This window comes from Suillus fuscotomentosus (assembly GCF_016647785.1).
Source record: "Suillus fuscotomentosus strain FC203 chromosome Unknown F5891scaffold_13, whole genome shotgun sequence".
NCBI lineage: Eukaryota > Fungi > Basidiomycota > Agaricomycetes > Boletales > Suillaceae > Suillus > Suillus fuscotomentosus.
Genome location: NW_024539525.1, coordinates 14,271 through 33,626, shown reverse-complemented (window position 1 = coordinate 33,626; position 19,356 = coordinate 14,271). Strand labels below are relative to the sequence as shown.

Sequence of the window (19,356 nt, the reverse complement as noted above, 5' to 3'; positions counted from 1 at the left end):
AATCAATTATTGGCTATTTGTGGGCCAGGGACAGCCCCTGAGGTATAAGTAAAAACGCGACTATGCTCACATAAGCTCAGGATAGAACATCACATGACATAATTAGCGCAATTGAAATCTCTATATCACGCGAACTTGACCGCCTCTGGTGACCTCTCCAAAGAACCTGGACGTTGTACGAACGTTGAGATTAGTGCAGAAGCATCGCGCGTCATACTTACCACTGGGGTAACCAAAAACGTATCCTTGCAGTGTGAAGTGATGATCACCGCGTAATGCCGAAGCCTCCCTGTTTCGGAGGAAAAGTCGCTGACTCAGACTCCGTTGAGCTCGGTAGTACCGCAGGAGATATGAGGCGAGAAGCACTGCAGCGCTATCTCAAATGCAAATAAGTCGGACATGCCTCAAGCAGGTGGAAAACAATCACAGTACAAAAACTCCCATCATCCCAGCCTCTAATGATACCAGTATCTCATACGCTTGTACTCATACAACACGCCCGAGTCAGAATGAGCGCCAGCTAAAAGAACTGACTCTTTGGATCCACTCGACAGTCGGTGAGCGGAAGAATAGAGTTTTCAAGCATAATCAAACGCTTACAACTCCTCTCCACGCAGTCGGTCCTTGTCCTTTTTACGAGACACAGTCGACTTCCGACACCGTATTCAGCATATGTTGGAACGCTCGTTCGCGCAATTAAGCGGAAAGATGCAAGGCAGTGAAAGAACGATAGGGAGATTGAAAGCACCTTCATGACTGTGAGTATTAATCACATCTCTATCTTGCCTTGAAGTTGCCCACGAGCTGTTATTTTTGACTAGCACTGCGAATGGTTCAGCCCCGGCTGAAATTACCATCTTGGTATAAGTCTGAGCCAGGATTCAAGCAACTCGTGGTAGTTGTGGGCTGGTTGTTGCGTGATGATATTCTCAAGTACATACAGTACTTCAGATCTAAGAGAGGGTGTGTCAGCGGTAACCTTATTTACCAGTCCGAGTATCTAGCAGTAGCAATAACCGCAGGAAATTGTCCGTAAGACCAGGAGGTGAGTTTGCATCACTTCATTTTCCGTCTCTATTTCCACATGATAAAAACAGTGTCGGTGAGTATGAAACTTGCGAGCCACTTACTACGGCTACAGTACCGAAAGTTTGATGCGTGCAAGACCAGTCTCGCCTTGTGCCCTGGTCCCGGGTACCAGAGTCCACGATCTAGTGAGGTACTGCCGTGTCTATAAGGTTGCAGAAACGCAAGTATTAGACAATTTGGCCGACAACGCATGAGCACGTGCTAAATCATCAAATGAGTACGAGTCATCACTCAATAAAAAGACTCGGAGCAGACACCGACAGAAGGACTCCGGGTGGGTAAACCGCGCTCTCGATACTCCACGATGCTCAAACAATCTTCGAAGCAGGAGACAGAAACACCGTCATCAACTATCTGCTGATCTGTTACAACAAGTGAGACAGGCGGAATCAAGGCGAATGGAGAAGGCAAAGCAGATCATGATGAAGACTGGCAGAGCCAACCAAAGGAGGTGACAAACTCGAATGATGGCTAAGCAAAAGTGGAAGCGCAGGAAATTGCAAACATACACATATCATAGGCATTTATTAGTATAATTGGGTGACTTCCTGTAGAGGTAAAAATAATATTAATGCAGAGTATTCTATAATTTCACGCATTAGGTTGAACTTTAAAAGCCAACCATGGTCTCCCTTCCCCAATAAACCTTTGAATTTGTAAGGGTGCAGCTTCTTCGTCTGCTTCGTTCTTTAGAGATTGAATTGTCAAATCGTCCATGGTGGTGGGTGCGGTCGATATTCTGTATTATCTATTAGCCTGCGGTTCAGTATTTTGTGCAGATTATCATTTTTGAATCTGTTTTCGCACTCCGATATATGATAATCCAGACTATCGGAATTGCGCAATGTATTCCATTTTGCTTGACTTCCTATATGAAAACCTTCACCTCCTCGCTGATTCCGCGATGGCAGTCCTATCATATGGATGCTTTCAACGTTCAATGCCGCAATGACGAAACTTTAAAATTGGTAGTCATATGCCATTACCATGCCAGCCTCGGCCTTCAGGTTATTCCGATTTCCAACGGCCAAAAGACTAATATGTCAAAGTTCACGAGGTCAATCTCCAGCGTCTACCCGCCGCAATATCCGTCCTGGCAAGGCCTACTCATGCACACGCCTCTTGGCCCCTGCGGTCGCGTTTCATTACTGGCGTCAAGCTTTGAAGATTCATGATATATAAAAACAAAGTCTCCTGAGTCGTATCCATGTACCTTCCCCCTTGGATCTGCTCGAGATGGTATCACTCCTCGCCCACCTAGATGGTTCGCAGGATGTGGCTATGGTTATAAGGTGCATATATTTCAAATTCCTCCCGACTCAATTGACGAGACTCAGCAGTAACACAAATATGACCTCTTTCGATAGTGACTTCGCCGTTGATCCTTTTGAGTGCGTTTGTTCCTCATAAGCTGACATTCACTGGTGATAATTTGGTTCTTCTAGTCGAAATATAGTTGTAGCAAATGTTGTCACTCATATACATGCGCCGCAGCCTCGCCGTCTATGCCTCGGTAAGAGGATTCATGCACATGATCAACACATGATTGTTAAAGACACCCTTCTTATTTGGCTGTGTTTTGTCCAGATACTATATACACGGGCTCTTGCTCGCCGGCGCACAACCAGGCAATTGGATCGAGCATTTCTCGACCTCCCGCTCCCATCTTCAATCATCCACAACCTCACCGTGCTCTGCGCCATGACAACACTAGCCACTCCACTTCATCCCATATCGACCTCTCCATTGAGCGCCATAGTACCCGTGCTTGCAGGTGGGACAACAATGGAACACCTTGCAGTCACGAGCTATCCCAGAATATTGTTGCCCACTTTCACCAATATCATCGCATCGATGTCGACTCAGATGAATCGTTCACCTGCTCCTGGATCACGCCCCACGCCGGCCGTTGTGGGAGGAAGCTGAAGGTCGACAGCTTTAGACGCCATATCATTACCCACATTGGTATCAAATTCAGGTGTTCCGTTTGCAAGAAGAGCATAGCGGCTCGGAAGGACGTCGCGACCAACCATCGTCGACGCCACCCGGCTTGCTCTCAGGCAGCCTTTGACACTATACAGACCACCATACCCCTTTCTGATAAATGACCACGCTTCCTTTACGATGTGTTGAATGGTTCAGTACCTTATCGTGTCATGTTGTCATATAACCATCGGAGCTGCGCCCAATGTGGACGACGTTTAATTATAGCCATCTATGTTTTTGACCAAGCAGTGACCGGACGCGTGCCTGTGTACTCGGGTTTGTTGGACCTGCCCGATGGTGAGCCAATACCCTACGGTATTCCAAGATAGGACCGGACTTGGAACGTTCTCATTGATAGAACGCCTCAATTTGTAAACAGGTTAGCTATTCGTTGTGTTAGCCCCACGTGTACTGTGTTCACCATCGCGCATTGCAGGACGGGAAATGCATGTACTCTGCAATGCCGGATTTGGATAAATTTTGCCACTCATTTCAAAACTCGTGAGCCACTTGGAGTCTGAAGTACGTCTTTGTGTCTTCGATACATCTCTTATTACCTTATCATTACGTTCCTGTGGTTTCAAGCTCGACGTGCCTGGTCCTGCGCGTTAAGCACTTTGGTTTCCTTGACAGCAACAGCCTGAATGTGCTTTCTCGTTGTAATATTAAGCTTACTTTTATGGCAGTCCTACCAGTCGGAGGGACACAATTGGTTGGTATGTCTCGTATCTGCAGTAACCAGTATACTGATCTGGATATTTGCTCGAGGTTCCCATAATGCTGAGGCCAAAAATACGATCCTGGCGGTCGTCCACGGTACTATGTATTAAAACAATATCGACCAGCTTTCAATCGTAAAGTCGTGCATATTTCTTGTCCAGACCGTGCAAGGATGATTCCACGCTGTCTGATATACTGCACCCTGCTGTATCCGAGTCACTGTTGCGCTACTATAATGATCATGCATGCTAACTTATCCTAATCATGTACGTCGCGTTTAGAATATTTTCGAAACTGTATACTGATTCAAGAACATCACATATTATAGCCGACATCAGCGGGTTAGATCGTGCTACAGAGTGCTACGGAGCGCTTCGTAGCACTATGTAATCATGTGTAATGAGTTACGTTTCCCTGATGGATTTCATGGCTCATCTCTGTCACGTCCACCCCCTGCATCAATATTGTATGCCACCTGACACATTACTTTGTCCGCTCGACTATACAACTCGTTTGATGTACACTTAGCCTGCGACCCCACAAGTCGATGCATAAATTCTACGCGCAAATAACACTTATTCATATTGGAGCAGGGTGTCCCAGGCGCGGTGGCAGGAGTCCTGGCTCGTAGTCGGTAGTTCTCGCGCATGTCGTAGTCTGTCCTCCATAGATAGAGCCGTAGCCTCCCGCTATAGAGGTCCGGCCTTGGTTCCCTTGCAGTCCGTGCCCGTTCCAATCTAAACTGCGAACTTCGACCATAGCGAGCTTTATCATTGAACTTCCCCTTGTCAACTGTGGACTTATCGTACATATGATTTATAGTTTTCTTGCTATGGCTAGCAGTACAATATGGTGCAACTAAATTGGTTCTGCAATTGCACTTGTTGGTGTCGCGTTGGTTCCGAAATTAATACAATAGAGTACTATTATGAAGGTCTGTTGTGGAGTCGAGAATACTGATTTCTTTTACTAAAAACATCCAGAGGGGCGCAGCCCTATATGGCAGAAAATACGTACTAAGATATGCTGTGTCCATTGGTTCAAGCAGATGCGATGTGGGCCCGGTGCATTTCTCATCCGTCCTCTTCATCGTATGAAACGAAGTAGCGGCTTGATGTACTTGCGGATGCGTAACTGATGAGGTGACTAGCATGTGGAACATGTCATCTGGCATAGGCGGGCAGGCTGATAGACAGCGATGGACAGTTTTGTCGCACTGGTGGCATTGCTGGCATGTTGGACTGAGAACTTGCGTGATGCAGTGGAACTGTGGAAGTGCTCATGCATAGATGTGTCCAGAGTGCAGTTGGGAGATAGGGGAGAGTGAGAAGAAGATCGATTCATTTTGTATACGACAGAGAAGCAGACTCACTTCACGTTGGAGTCGAGACCCTTACGAGGAGGTCTGGTGATGCGTGTTTGAAGCGGAGTTAGTGAGTTAGTGGAGGAGTCTCGGGAGTAGTAGGTCTCCGGTATATACAACGGATTGGAAGTCCAGCTCCGTTCCATTTCCGCTTCGACGCCGCCCATCTTTCTTGGAGATTGTGACGCCAGCCAGACGTAAGAATACAGAAGGTCGGACAGAAATTTGGCAAGCAGACGATGACCATGAACACTGAGCGTGTCACGGTAAAAACATGAAGGATCCCCAAAAGATCTTTCTGTCGGACAAATACAACACCGCGGTGGTGGCCAACAGCACCTCGTTCTTGTTACAGAAGTTCTTTGCCACAGTGACATAAGTTTTTTGCCAACCTGCGCCTGAAGGAAGCATCATTAAACCTGCCAGCTCGGTGAGAGCATCATGCCGTACAGCATTCAGCCTTTTCTTCATGTCCGAATGGCGTTGAGTGCCTGACAAATGACATACGTAGATCGCCCAGGGTTATTTGTATGTCGCACCACCAACATCCAAATCAGTGCAGAAACTTGTCTGCACAGAGAATAGTCACTGCATGGGAGACGGTGCCTCGCTGAGTAAATGCCGTGACCACGTATTCAGAATAGAGATAGAGATATTCTAGAAATTTGATCCAGAATTTCTTGACGTCTTGTGCAACGTGAATGTCTGCGTGAGGATGGCTTTGGAGGGTGAAGAAGGCATATGCGACACTATACGAAGCGGAAATAAGAATAAGTTATGAATGCTGGGCTCATCCGGAAACAAAGTTCATACCTCAGGATCGTGGCACGCAGGCAGACAAGCGTCAGCGGGAGCACAAAAGGGGATATCCTTTGGCCAGTGTTGAATATTCTCAGCTACTTAGCACCCTGCAGTGTGCTGTAGCTTCTACATCTAACCACTGGGGGAATTACGTAGATGGCTAGAATCGAACTCATATGAGAACAGTTGATCACTCAAAGACACCAAACTAGAATGAGCGCCAATCAAAAGGCCTAGGCCCACGGACTCATTCGGTGATGGAACACTGCTCACATGCACAAGTGACCCTGATTGCAACTCCTAGAAGGAACGGTGATCTTCATTAGTCGATTGGAGACTAGAAATCTCCGGTCGAAGTATTTTGTTATGATGTATTCTTTGTCGTGGGCATCAATTGGTGCTACCTACATGTATATGCGGAGTAAGTACCCGATACAAATGATTTATCACCACTCACAAGACGACAGTCGAAGCCAAGAGCCTGGAATTGCCTGAAATCTGTCGTTCTAGTATCCCCTTCTGCTCTGATAAATGAATGAGAGCAGTTCTAACGCACTTGGAGCTGTTCACACAACCGGAGCTTCCGAATCTAGTGATGAATCCGATAGAGAGGATATTGGTGGTCACCTGGAGCTAGGGACACGACAAAGATATTCTAGAAGTTCAGAACACGATGTTGGCAGTGCCATGCCATACAAGCGTGCGGAAAGCATTAGCTATGTAGTAAGTAAGACCGTGACGGGGAAACCATGGGATTCTACTAAACAAGGATTCTCAAGATCTGTCTGATTACATAAACCGAATCTTGATGCCTAAAAGATCGCGACTGTTGTCGATCGGGAACATTCCTGCACAGAACCGTTGAACGCACTTTTGGAAACAACCAAGCACGCGGCTCCGGATCATGTACCTTCAAATTTAATCCTACGACATCAACATTAAATATTAGTCCACCGATATCACATTCTTTCTGGCAACTACAACGTTTCTCCTCCTGTTGGCCCGTCTCCATCATCTAATATCTTGGCTTGGAGCCTGCTGCGACCCAGATCGGCAACCCTCAAGGCCTCATACGTCTTTGGGACTTTGGCGGTGCAAACTATTCCAACTTCCAAGGGTTACGAAAAGACCTTTATTGCTCATGAAGATAATCACCTAGTGACCGGTGGCAAAATCGTCGGTAGCTCTCCGAAGTCTGGCACGTTCACCCTGCCAACATTCTATAGTTGCGTTCTATGATATGTCCCTACAGAACCCCTCCGCTGCTGTATATCCAGCATAACTTGGCATTGTAGATGTCGTAATGTTAAACATGCGATTACCTGCCCACAATGCTCGATTCCTCTCTTAAAAACCGAGCAACATTGTCTGCTGAGTGGTATCGATGGATTCCTTTGACTCTTTTTCTGAACCTAGTGATCTGCTAGAGGGTTTTGAATATCGTTACATGTCTGTCTCTGCCTACCAATCTGCAGGTTCACATGGTGGTTTTGTGCCTACTGGTGACTCAGATCATTTAGTCACTGTTCCTTTCGAGAGGTGTGTCTGTTCCCCATAATTTTAGCATTCACTGGTGAAGATTTAGTTGCTCTAGTCGAAGCAGAATTGTGGTTGATGGTCTCGTATGGCCTACTCATATACTACACGCGCCACAGCCCAGTCGTCCTCTGGTTTATCCGTGGTCTGGTGAGAATATTCATGATCATCAATATACCCTCCTAATTTGGCTGTGCCCCCACCTAGGTTCTATGTACACGGGTTTTTACTCGACGAACAACCAGATAATTGGAATGAACATCCCTAGACCCTCCGCCCCTATTCCCGCCCTTCAGATGCGAGACGACTTGCTTGCAAATTTCCATGACATCTCCGATAACCTACCACTTCGCCTTCCGCGTGGTACTAGTCGCTTCGAGCCATACCATAACGATCGTTCCCATAAGTACCATGACGCATTTATCTGTCAGTGGGATAACGAAGGAGCACTTTGTGGTGATGAGCTTCAAGCTACACCCAAAGATATTTTCGCCCACCTGCGGCAAGATCATGGTATTGGGGTTAGCAACAAGGGAACTTATCGTTGCCTCTGGATTACAGCTTATGGTCGCTGTGAAGATCGGCTGAAGTTCCAGAGTTTTGGGCGTCACATCATTAAGCACGCTGGTATCAGATTTAAATGTTCTCTCTGCGACATGACAATGCCAGCTAGGAACGACCTCGCTACCCAGCATCGCCATCACCACCCGAATTGTTCTCAAGCAGACTTCTTCGTCATCCAAAGTCAAGCATCATTCTGACAACGGCCACCACTCTTTTGCGATGTTTCGGATGATTTGTCGCATGTCATGTGATATGTGAGTGTCCAGCAATCGGGAAACCATTATCCAAAACTCAGACATTCTTTCTAGTTAAACCCCTCTTCAGCTGGCTGAGATGGGCACGATTTTCGATTTTGGTTCAACAGAGTTTTCACGTTCTTTGGCCTGCGGCCTCTCATAACTTAGTCAGCCCCGCCTTCCCCGTTGGCTTCTCTTCCCCGCACGCATCAGTTGCCTACTTGGTCGGGTTGTCAATTCTTGGCTCTGCATACGAGCATTGATAATTTCTCTTTGTTGATATAGAATTATATGCGCTAGGCTGTCATGATCAATTCGTGACGCTGAAGTATACACCTTGAACCAGCATTGGTATTGTCTTATTATAGTCTCCGGATTGTTTGTACAGTTCTAATAGCCCTCGACGGTCAAATTCTACTGTAGCACATCGGATAGAAATTAGTTTACTGGCGCACAATTTACGATGCATGTTGTAGCGGTACCATTTCTTATTTTATTGTTGATTCTATCTTGGACCACCACACTCTCCTATGTATACTACACGACGACACAGCATGACGTGGTGGACAACATGCCGGCGGTTATGGGTGCTTATATACGTTAGAATTAGACACGCAATACTCATGCCTCTTTCCCCGACCACGCTCGAACCATTAAACATTTCGCTATCAGTTGAGTTATTTGATATTCTACCCCGAAGTGAGGTATGAATGCAGGGTTAGGTGCGGCAGCGGCAGTGCAGTACGTGGCTTCCGCACCACGCAGTGCTCGCGCCAGCAGGCTCAAACCTGCCTGCTGCCTTCTGCCTTTCTTTTTTCCATGTTTCCTCTCGTCGAAATTTTCGTGACCCTACTATAGGTGACTCCCAAATTTTTATTGGCCTGATTTCTATTTTCTAGGCTATTTTCAAGTTCGCCGGCTACCTGGCAACACGGTGGGCTCTGAGGGCCTGAATCCTTACACGCATTCGCATGCAATGAAGACAAGTCCAGCGGGGACGCTGGCCATAGGTAGAGGGCATCCAAAACGCTTCTGCGCCGCCCTCTCAAGTTTACTCATGCAGAAAATTTGCCGTTGTAAACTCTCGTCGGGTTCCTTGTCGCCCATCAGAGCGGGGAACCTGATAAGGGGAGGGAACTATCTGCTCACTCACCTTGATGTGAAGTAGACTGCCCTGCATACTGGTTTTTACTTTATCTCTCCCATTGCTCTTCCCCCCACCTTGCTCACGCGGATGCCCACATATTCACTCATGTGGATGCTCGCACTTTTGCTCACGCGGACGCCCCCAAGCTGCTATCCCTTCTTTCCAACGCCGCTTCCCTCACCTCGAAACGTCGCTCTGAGGATCCTACAATTTTGGGATCCGATGTTCACTTCGCTGCGTCGCTCTCACTCATAACACCTGGGAATTGCAGCTCACCTCGGCTCTCTCTCGCACAGGTTGGGGCTGGGTGGCCCCTTCAGGGCTTCCACCCGAAAAGCTATCTGCCTCAATAAAGCAAACATTTCCTTTGTGTACTTCGCCATTGCACTTCTTCACCGACTCGCGGATTTAACGCGCGCCGTCACTGGGGAAACGAGGAAAATGCGAAAAAGGGTAGGACTGGTATATGGACACAATGTGTAGTACAGACATATAATCAAAATGTACCGGTCGAAGTACATAAAGCACAAGATTGCATACAACCCAATAGCCTACCGCGAAACGGCATACACAAGCGCGCGCTCATTCGGTTCCATCATCAGGCGTCTTTTGCTTGCTATACTTGCTCCCCCTACCTATCCGCCATCGTTCGTTGGCCACATCGACGTGATAAAGTCTCTTCCTCTCCAACAAAGGAATGTACCTTGCGTTGCGCTTGTATGTCCCTGCACCGAGTGGGACACCAAGGACCGCTTCTCGGCCCGAGGTCGAATGAGGGAGCGTGTAAGGCGTCAGTCCTGTCTGACTGAAAGGGAAGTATTGAGGTGGTGGAGAATGATATTGAGTGGCAGCTGTGAGGAAGTGCTCGTCTAGGACTGTGTGGATGAGGGAGCGTTGGTGAATAGAATGGAGTTGTTGATAGAGCTCTGAGCCGGTACCGCTTTCTGTACCGTCGCCGTCTGTTTGCCACGTGACATCCGAATCTGCGTATGCACAGTCCCAAAGCATGAGAGGAAGGGCGTCTGCCATCTGATACTCGGGTTTGCGATCTACCAGTGGCAACGGAGACTTAGTTGATGAGTCTGATTCTGCATGAAAGACGTTCATAAGAGCTGGTATGATGGATGGCTGTTCAACTCCTGTTCCGACGAGGAAAAGGACAGCCATGATATGTCGAACTTGATGGTATAGGAAAGCAGATCCTACGAGATCGAATACGTATACTCGGTTATCGCCGTCAGACTCTGGAGAGAGCGGATTGATCTGTGCGCGCATGACACAGCGGTGAAAGTTGGTGATTTGTTTTCCTGGATCAAGCTTGCACATATTGCGAAAGTCATGTTCGCCGACGAGATGGTTTGCAGCTGATTGCATTAGAGATACATCGAGTCCATGAGAGGTGAAGAAGTATTTGTAATGTCTGTGTTTACAGTTGAATCGAGCAGAAAAATCGGGGGAAATGGAAGACCATGCTAAGACGCGGGTTGTTGGAGGGAGCAAGCGATTTAGTATGAATACGTAGCGGAGGTCGTGTTTTGGGGGGCGTCCTCCGTGGATAGGTCCTCCTCAGACGATGGTGATGATGCTACCTTGGAAGAAGTTTCGGTGGTTTGACCAAAGCTCCGCAGAATGTTGCAGCAGATCCACCACTTCTATTGTCTTTCCACGCATCTCCTCAACTCCTCTCCTCGCAGAACTTCCACTGGGTCCACCGAACAGACGGAAAAGAAAGAATTGTTGACGAAGTTTTAGTGCTATACGGATTGCACTTCCTAGAGGGCCTTGGCCTTGTGGATTGAGAAGGAGCGCAGAGAAAAGAGAAGGTGTTGTAGTGGTTGGTTGGGAAAATACGTTGTGGGTATGAGATGGCGGATGTGCGGTGAGGTTAGAAAGTGTGAATAAAGCAGACTTGTACGCTCTTGTCGCTGTGTGATGCGTTAGATCCCTGAAGCGCTGAAGGAGACCCTGCTCACCCTCTGCACCCTGGTCGAAATCTGGTTCCAAATACACGGTAGCCTACACAAGAATGAGTACTGTCCAAACACGGGGATATCTTGCATATGCTTGCATACGTCATTTGGGACTTGTTGTACACTGGGCTCCAGCTCTGACTGTGCTATCCTAAATAACACGTTAGCATTCATGGCGGTGCAACCAACATAACACTGACGGTTTGAGGCTGGGCTGAGGCAGAGAATGCAGCGAGCGCCACCAAGCCCGGGCCAAAGGTCAACCACGTTGCCCGCCTTGAACTTGAGTTTTTTTTTCGGGCGCTCATGGCTTCATGAATGGCCGTAGCTTAAAGGAATCCTAGAAGTTGTATTAGTACTGTGGATGATTGTATACGACGGACTCCAAACTACTCCAGATCATTACTTATTCCACACCATCAAACTCACCGAGATCCAGACTTGTCCCAGTTCCACCCATCTTCTTTGGAGATCGCGGTGCCAGCAAAGTAAAAGGATGTATATCTTGGAGTCTGCAGAGAAGTTTGGCAGGCAGACGATAACAATGAGCACAGAACACACGCAACGCTGGAGAGGCGGCCAACAAACCACTGCTCATCGACATCACAGAAGAAGTCTCCTGATACCCTAATAACGGATGTATGCTACATAGCTTTGGCTATTCCGCAGCTGAAGTAACGTTGAACTTGGGTCAGTATGACTCAGAGCATCAGGCCGTGCAGCATTAATCATGGCCTGTTCTGCATGCCCAAGTCGCGTGTAATACACGAGTTAGTACACGATCCCTCAAATTTACCCAACTGACGATATACAACAGAACTCTGGCCTCGCGATCTCCTCTTGTGTCACTTGCCTCCCTCAGAGACCGCGACGCCAGCATCAAACATACAAACCTAAAGTTTGAATGGAAATTTGGTCGCCAGCAGCCGTCGCAACCTAGACTCGTAACGAGTCTGACTATTCAATTTGAGATGGAGCATCGTGGCAGTATACGTAGGCTGGCCATGAGGCTGGCCGCGACCATGAGCGGTCAACGTGTTGTCGGTGGCCCTGAATGCATTGAAGACACGAACTTGAAGCACTCCCGAAAAAAAATCTTTTCTCAACATTACGCGGCGGCAGCTAGTATTATCTCTTGCCACATTAATAACGGGTGCATGCTGCATATTTTGGCTACCACATCAGGGAAACGTAACTCATTACACATGATTACAGAGTACTACGAAGCGCTCCGTAGCACTCTGTAGCACGATCTAACCCGCTGATGCATGTGGCTCAAGTAATGTCGCTTGCACAATCAGAACGAGCACTGGTCTCCACCTGTTCTTCATGCCCGAACGGCGTTGTGGACTATTTGGTAAGCTTGAATGTCATTCACACTAAGGCCAAACCAGATTGATCATTGGCTATCTTTAGGCCACAGTTCCTACCATCCGCAGCCAGCTTGGGTCGTTAATCAACGCAATTGGGATTTCTCAAGATACTTGCCACTGGTGGAACCGCCAGCCTTGCACTCGAGAGAGAGGAAGAGAATGCACTGCTGCCTGCTATGAAACGAACCGAACCCTGTGTCTACAACATGTACATCCGGGCTATGTAGCCCGGGACCCCAAACCCCCTGAGACCCCGATCTCTAATCCTGCTCTACGCTCGTGCCTCTACACTCACGCTCACTCCGAGCCTGCTCTCCTGGCCTCTCTGCGTCCCCCCAGCCCTTGCACGGGGCTTCCCGTTACACTGGGGCTACCGTGACCAAAAGCGTATCCTTGCAGTGTGGAGTGGTGATCACTGCATAAACGCCGAGGCTTCCCTGACTCGGAGGAAATGCAGAGCCCAATCCATGTCTGCGGAAATATGCAACGGGGCGCCATACCAAATGCAAATAAGTCGGATATGCTTGAAACCTCCACTAGCGAGTGATCCAGGCCCGTTTCGAAATACATAGGTTGCCCAAAGCTCCCGAAAACAAGTGCAGCGTAACGTAAGAACAAGACCTCGAAAACCTTGTCAACTGCAAGTTTGCCTCTGACTTTGAGTAGTCACAACGGCGGCAAAAGCCTCTTGATGGCTATCATTTTCGTTCTCCGTCAAAGCCTGCCCTCCCTCCGCCAAATTCATCCTGCATTATCCTGCCAATAACGCTGGACACGTTATCACCGAGTTATTCAGCATCGATGTCTCCAGCCTCAACCGCATCTCGGAGAATTCAAAATTGTACTGCTCATATCTTATGATTCTTATCGGCATCATAGCAAGGTATTCCAAAACACAAGCCTGCGTCGGGACTACTGTCACCCTCTGCCACAGGGTCCGCGAGCTCGCTTTCCAGATAAAATGAGTATCCCCCTCGCAACTACTACAGGACAACCTTCTCGCACTCATGAACGGCAATGATGGCTTCGGTGTGTTGTCCATTTTGGCACTCTTCGTCGAAGTCTGGACGAGCTTAGAACATAGCGTTAGGAACATGTCTTCTTACTTTGTTTTGGAATACAGTACTAGTGCGTTGCATATCAATTGCACACTGCAATGCGAGTTTTTCAACTCGGGTTTTACAATATGTCGTGCTCTTGATCTAATAGTACCGGTCAAGGTAGTGAGCCCAAAAAATTGAAAAACTTGTACTGCAGTTTGATATGCAACACACTGTAAAATCGAGGACGTCTCTGAAATGGCCGGTCTGGGCCAAAGTACGGGCCAACTTGAAAGTTTCAAGTCTGAGAGTCATCGGGATCCCCATGTGGAGTTGGTCACCGGGGTTGATTGGCATTGGCCGTTCTAAACATCAAGCGGAGTTTAAACTCTGCTCGGAGTGCCGTTGACTGCCATCGTGTCCCAGACTCTGGCTCGTACTTTGGTCCAGACGTTGTCCCAGACTGGCGATATTCTGGTAAAAATTTCGTATGTCTCCACAATCTCCGGTGTTTGTTGTAATCAAATTTACTTGCATTTTTCTTAAATCACCTTTCCATCTTATGTGGGTTTACCAAGTAGAATAACTCCGATGTAACTGGGCGAAAGCAGGAAGTGATAAGAGGACCCCCGGAGGTCACACTCTGGCATGCCCGTCAGGTTTCGAGGCGTGGAGGCAGCGCCAAGCTTCGTGCACGTACGGTTAGGCCTGGCGCATCATGGTGGGAGGTTGGAGGTTACTCAATGTCGGGTGCTGTGCCGCCAAGTTTAAATTCTGCTCAGCTACCTTTGACAATAGTCGAAGACTTAATTGTACTACACATCGAGTCTTGAATGTTACCAATCGGCACTTTCAGCACACTGAATGGCGCACTTAACGAGGCACAGGCTTCATAGGCAGATAGTAGATTATGTAAAAAATGTGTGGATGGATGTGGTAGTTAATAAACAGACCCGGAATTATGAAATTAAAGCCGAACAGACATAGATCTAAATCGAAAACGAGTGAGGCTCGCCATAAAATCCTCGTCAACTGAGTGAGGCTAACTGTCGATGGTGAGATTCTCGTCCAAGGATCAAGGCTCACAACCAATGGTTAAATACCCATCAAAGAAAGTTAAGTGGGGACAGCATGGGCAAAATGTAGCATAGGAACGCCGCAGGTATCAAGTTGTATGTCAGAAGATAAACGGAGCTGGTAACTAAGATTTACTCAGCTGAGGAATACTATTACTAGCCCAGGGGTTGCTGGGGTCTAGGGCTGGCTAAGTAACTTGTTACTAGTACTGTTCCGAGATACATCGGCTTCCAAAAGCTCCCGAACACAAGGTACATGCACGGCACCTATGACCTCGTTGCATCGGGACTTTTACTCTGGAAGCTATAATAGCCCCCTGACGAGTACTTTCGCAGGTCTGAAACCGCTACTATCCCCACCACCTAGCGTCTCTCTTGCCATAGCTAAGATGCCCTTATAAACTCAAACTCAAACTCAAACTCAAACTCAAAATCATATTCAGCATATGGCCGTATACGACCATCGCTTCCACTGGCACATACATTGACATCGCCTTCACAAAATTCAAACCTGGAAGCTCTACGAGTGGAAGTTCTACAGGGAGCTCTCTTCAAGTGATATGTTGAAACAGCTAATTCATGCATTAAGGCGGAAAGATGCAAGGCAGGAAAGAGCGATAGAGAGACTGAAAAAACCTTGACGACTGTGAGTAGTCATCACATCCCTACTTTGCCTTCAAGTTGACCACGAGCCGTTATTTTCGACAAGCGCTGCGAATGGTTCAACCAGCGCTTGAACTGTCATCTTGGTATAAGTATGACTCTAGGATTCAAGCAACTCGTTGTAATTTGGGGGTGATTGTTGTATAATGATATTCTCAAGTACTTACAGTACTTTCAGATCTGAGAGAAGGTGCGTCAGCGAGAACCTAGTTCTCCAGCCCGAGTATCTAGCAGTAGAAATAATCGCAGGAAATTGTACCAGGAGGTGAGTTTTCGTCACTTTATTCTTCATCTCTGTTTCCATAAGACAGAAACAGTGCCAGTTGTTATAGCAGGTGTAACTAGACAATCAGCAAACATACCTGTGAGCGACACGATCCATGCCTCAACGAGTAGTGTCGGACTATCTGAGCTTCGAGTAGTATAGGTATATATTGCGGTACTACGGCTACACTACCAAAACTTTGATGTGTGCAAGACCGGTCTCGCCTAGTGCTCTGGTTCCGGGTACCGGAGTTCACGATCTAGTAGCGAGGGTGCACTGCTATGTCTATATACTTGCAGACGGGGAAAACATGAACATATTGCGTAGCCGATCTGGATTCGTGCTGCGTTATGACATATATTCCAGGAAGACTACCTTACATCATCGATTCATCATGGATACGTACCCATCCTCGAAAGAGATAAAACTAGGTGATGCTTTGTCTATTCTAAAACGCCTCTTGGTCTCCATCCTCCACAAATATAATAATATTGTCCAGCGCCGAAACACTTCGCGAACCCCCTTGTAATGCACTCATTGCTGACGAAGATCAGCGCCTCTCGCCTGCCCGTCGCTGCTCCTACTCTACACCTAACCTGCTAAGGTGTCTGACTACAGTGCGCTGTGGTAAACATTCGTTTCGCAATAAAGAAGGTCGATTGAGAAACCGCGACAGGAACAGGGTCAGCAGCCCGAACATATTAATACGCACAAACTGCGCAAGCGCCACACTTCTCTTGCCGTTCAGCAATGATACGCATCTTATCTTCCATAGTACGAGTAATCGGAAATTGCGGATCGTCTTTGACGACAACGCCAATACAAGAGTTGGATGCACAGCAAGGTGCGGCAGTGTTCTGTTCTGTGTGCACAATCTGGTCAATCTCGGAGAGTTTGGCAGGCGAGCAAGCCTTCGCGAAGGCGGAGATGTGTTTGCTGGACTGAGCAAAAGGCTCAGGCCCAGGGATAAGTTCAGCAGCGAAGTTACGTCTCGGAGCCATCAAATGTTTGAAGATGAAAAGCAAGTCACCACAATCTTCCGTACATATATGGACACGTAGCAGCCTAGCACCAATGGTCGTGAGTATCAGATACTTTGACCGACATCAAATGAGTACGAGTCATCATTGGAAAATTATCAATCAAATGACGGAGACTCGGAGTAGACACTGACAAAAGATTCCAGCTGGATACTGGTGAACCGCACCCTTGATACTCAAACAAACTTCGAAGCAGACTGGAGATGACGGCAACTATATGCTGATCTGTTACAACAAGCGAGACAGGCGGAACCAAGGCGAATGGAGAAGGTAAAGCAGACGATGAAGACGCAGCATGAGACTTAAACCGAAAGGAGAGTCCCTCAAATCAATGATAGACAAGAAAACAAACAGGGGCAGAGCTCAGCTGGACGCGCGTAGTACGTGGGAGTTAGGTTCAAGTTAGTGTTAGGGTGCTGGTCCCTGGAGTTTGTACGCCTTTCCCTTGGCAAGTCCGGCTTTGTAATACTTACTCAATGGTTTTTTTTTTTGACCCGCGTGCCGGAAATTTCCGCAGGTTAACTCGTCCTAGGTGCTCAGAACACGTTCTTACACCTGCCACAACGGCCCATCATGCCATCGACATCGATCGTTAGCATCTGTGCTAGCTGCATTCCAATAGCCTCAGTTATTATGTCCGGCTCCTTTCTGCACCACTTGATCCGCAGCTGAGGAAGGAACCCGTGAGGTCACGCATCGTGGTCTTCTCAAGGCCCAGGGGTGATATCAATATTGATTTCATTGTATCATAGCGTGATTCCGGCACCGGGCGGCGGGCAGATTATCTACCAGACTTGTAGTTTTCTTATAATTTTTTGTCCTTGTTGCTTACGCTTATGTATCACTTTCTTTGTCTTAGAATATAATTATATATTTTTCCTGAATTTTCGATCTATAGTATCAACCTTTCTCTGATGTGACTTCAACGTTTCAACGTTCACCGACGCCGTTCAATGTTCAACGACGAAGCCACTGATTAAATTGGTAAAGCAAGCCAATATGTCACTGCCACCAGCCTCGGCCTTCAGGCGCTATTCCGACTTCCACCGGCCAAAAAACTAATATGTCAAAATTCACGAGAAAGATCTTTCAATTGTTCTGCCAACTGAATGATGCCGCCTACCTACTGGTAGCACACGCTTCCTGGCTGCTGCCAGTGCTATCACGTTTTGTTAATGGAGACAAGCTTGACTTGGAAGACCCATGGTCATAAAAACAAGATTTCCTGAGCTGTATCCATGTTCCTCCCCCATTTCTACTCTTTTTTAACCCTCGCGATTTGCTAGAGGTGATGTCGCTCCTTGCCCACCAACTTGGTGATTCGCAGGATTTGCCTATGCTTCTAAGGTGCATATACTTTAAATATTCCTTGATTCAATTGACGAGACTCAGCAGTAGCACAAATACGGCCCCTTTCAATAATGACTTGGCCATTGATCCTGTCGAGGAGTACGTTTGTTCCTCATAAGTTGACATGTACTGGTGATAATTCGGTCCTTCAGTCGAAGCATAATTGTGGCGGATGTTACCACTCATGTACAACATGCACCACAGCCTCGGCGTCTATGGTTCGGTAAGAGGATTCATGATTGTTAAGGACATCTTTCTTACTTGGCTGTATTTTTATTCAGATACTATATACACGGCCTCTTGCTCGCTGGTGGGCAACCAGGCAATTGGATCAAGCATCTTTCGGCCTCCCGCTCCCATCTTTAATCAACCACAAGCTCACCGTGCTTTGCATCATGACAGCACTATTTACTCCAGTTCATCCCATATCAACACCTCCAATGAGCACCATAGTACTCATACTTGCAGATGGGACAATGCAGGAACACCCTGCAGTCACGAGTTTACATTTCAGAATATTGTTGCCCACCTTCGCCGATATCATCACATTGATGCCGACTCAGACGAATCGTTCATCTGCTCCTGGATCACACCCCACGCCGGCCGTTGTGGGAAGAAGTTGAAGATTGACGGCTTTAGACGCCATATCATTACCCACATTGGTGTCAAATTCAGGTGTTCCGTTTGCAGGAAGAGGATGGCAGCTCGAAAAGACCTTACTGCCAAGCATCGTCGATATCACGCAGCTTGCTCTCGGGCAACCTTTGATATTGTCACAGACTGACACACGATGACTACGCCTTCTTTACGATATGTTGAACGGTTCGGTATTTTATTATGTGATGTGTCGTCTTGGGGCTGCGTTCAATGTATACGATACTTAATTATAGCAATCTATGTTTTTTGATCAGGCAGTGACTCGATGCGTACCTGGGTACTCGGGTTTGTTGTCTGCTTGCTCACTACTGATGGCGATCACTCAATACCCTACGGTATTCCGAGAAAGGAGGACTCGGCTTAGAACGTAGACTGCCTCACAAACACGTTAGCTATTCGTTCGTGGAGTGGGTGCTGTTATAGCTTCCACGTGCAAGCGGACCATACTTAATACTCAGATCTGGATGTGATTCATATGTC

General features: G+C 47.4%; 6 protein-coding genes across 6 annotated transcripts; 3 read left to right on the top strand and 3 right to left on the bottom strand.

The window, feature by feature from the left end:
* Positions 1–3,655: 3,655 nt before the first annotated feature.
* On the bottom strand, positions 3,656–5,629 carry F5891DRAFT_977829 (uncharacterized protein; the record flags this gene model as incomplete). Its single annotated transcript, XM_041376740.1, has 8 exons — positions 3,656–3,715; positions 3,751–3,894; positions 4,204–4,248; positions 4,283–4,587; positions 4,813–4,980; positions 5,013–5,062; positions 5,168–5,410; positions 5,472–5,629. The coding sequence occupies 8 exons, from the start codon at positions 5,627–5,629 to the stop codon at positions 3,656–3,658; spliced, it is 1,173 nt and encodes a 390-aa protein (XP_041228810.1).
* A 1,532-nt stretch (positions 5,630–7,161) lies between these two features.
* On the top strand, positions 7,162–8,317 carry F5891DRAFT_92682 (uncharacterized protein). The gene is made up of 3 exons (XM_041373889.1): positions 7,162–7,498; positions 7,554–7,645; positions 7,703–8,317. Exons 1-3 carry the CDS (start codon positions 7,344–7,346, stop codon positions 8,254–8,256), a joined length of 801 nt encoding a protein of 266 aa, XP_041228809.1. The 5' UTR covers positions 7,162–7,343; the 3' UTR covers positions 8,257–8,317.
* A 1,707-nt stretch (positions 8,318–10,024) lies between these two features.
* On the bottom strand, positions 10,025–10,978 carry F5891DRAFT_947670 (pseudouridine synthase; the record flags this gene model as incomplete). The annotated part of the gene is made up of 2 exons (XM_041374753.1): positions 10,025–10,311; positions 10,381–10,978. Coding segments are annotated over 2 exons (885 nt in total), but the record flags the coding sequence as incomplete, so codon positions are not given.
* Positions 10,913–11,654, bottom strand: F5891DRAFT_92641 (uncharacterized protein). The gene is made up of 4 exons (XM_041373878.1): positions 11,613–11,654; positions 11,511–11,563; positions 11,416–11,458; positions 10,913–11,367 (listed from the first exon to the last, which is right to left on the bottom strand). The coding sequence occupies exons 2-4, from the start codon at positions 11,517–11,519 to the stop codon at positions 11,009–11,011; spliced, it is 411 nt and encodes a 136-aa protein (XP_041228807.1). The 5' UTR covers positions 11,520–11,563; positions 11,613–11,654; the 3' UTR covers positions 10,913–11,008.
* A 2,138-nt stretch (positions 11,655–13,792) lies between these two features.
* F5891DRAFT_1211427 (uncharacterized protein) lies at positions 13,793–14,658 on the top strand (the record flags this gene model as incomplete). The annotated part of the gene is made up of 5 exons (XM_041369205.1): positions 13,793–13,913; positions 13,995–14,008; positions 14,043–14,157; positions 14,252–14,313; positions 14,407–14,658. 5 exons carry the CDS (start codon positions 13,793–13,795, stop codon positions 14,656–14,658), a joined length of 564 nt encoding a protein of 187 aa, XP_041228806.1.
* A 3,127-nt stretch (positions 14,659–17,785) lies between these two features.
* On the top strand, positions 17,786–19,132 carry F5891DRAFT_92572 (uncharacterized protein). Its single transcript, XM_041373867.1, has 4 exons — positions 17,786–18,216; positions 18,265–18,318; positions 18,372–18,442; positions 18,501–19,132. Exons 1-4 carry the CDS (start codon positions 18,161–18,163, stop codon positions 19,001–19,003), a joined length of 684 nt encoding a protein of 227 aa, XP_041228805.1. The 5' UTR covers positions 17,786–18,160; the 3' UTR covers positions 19,004–19,132.
* Positions 19,133–19,356: the final 224 nt, after the last annotated feature.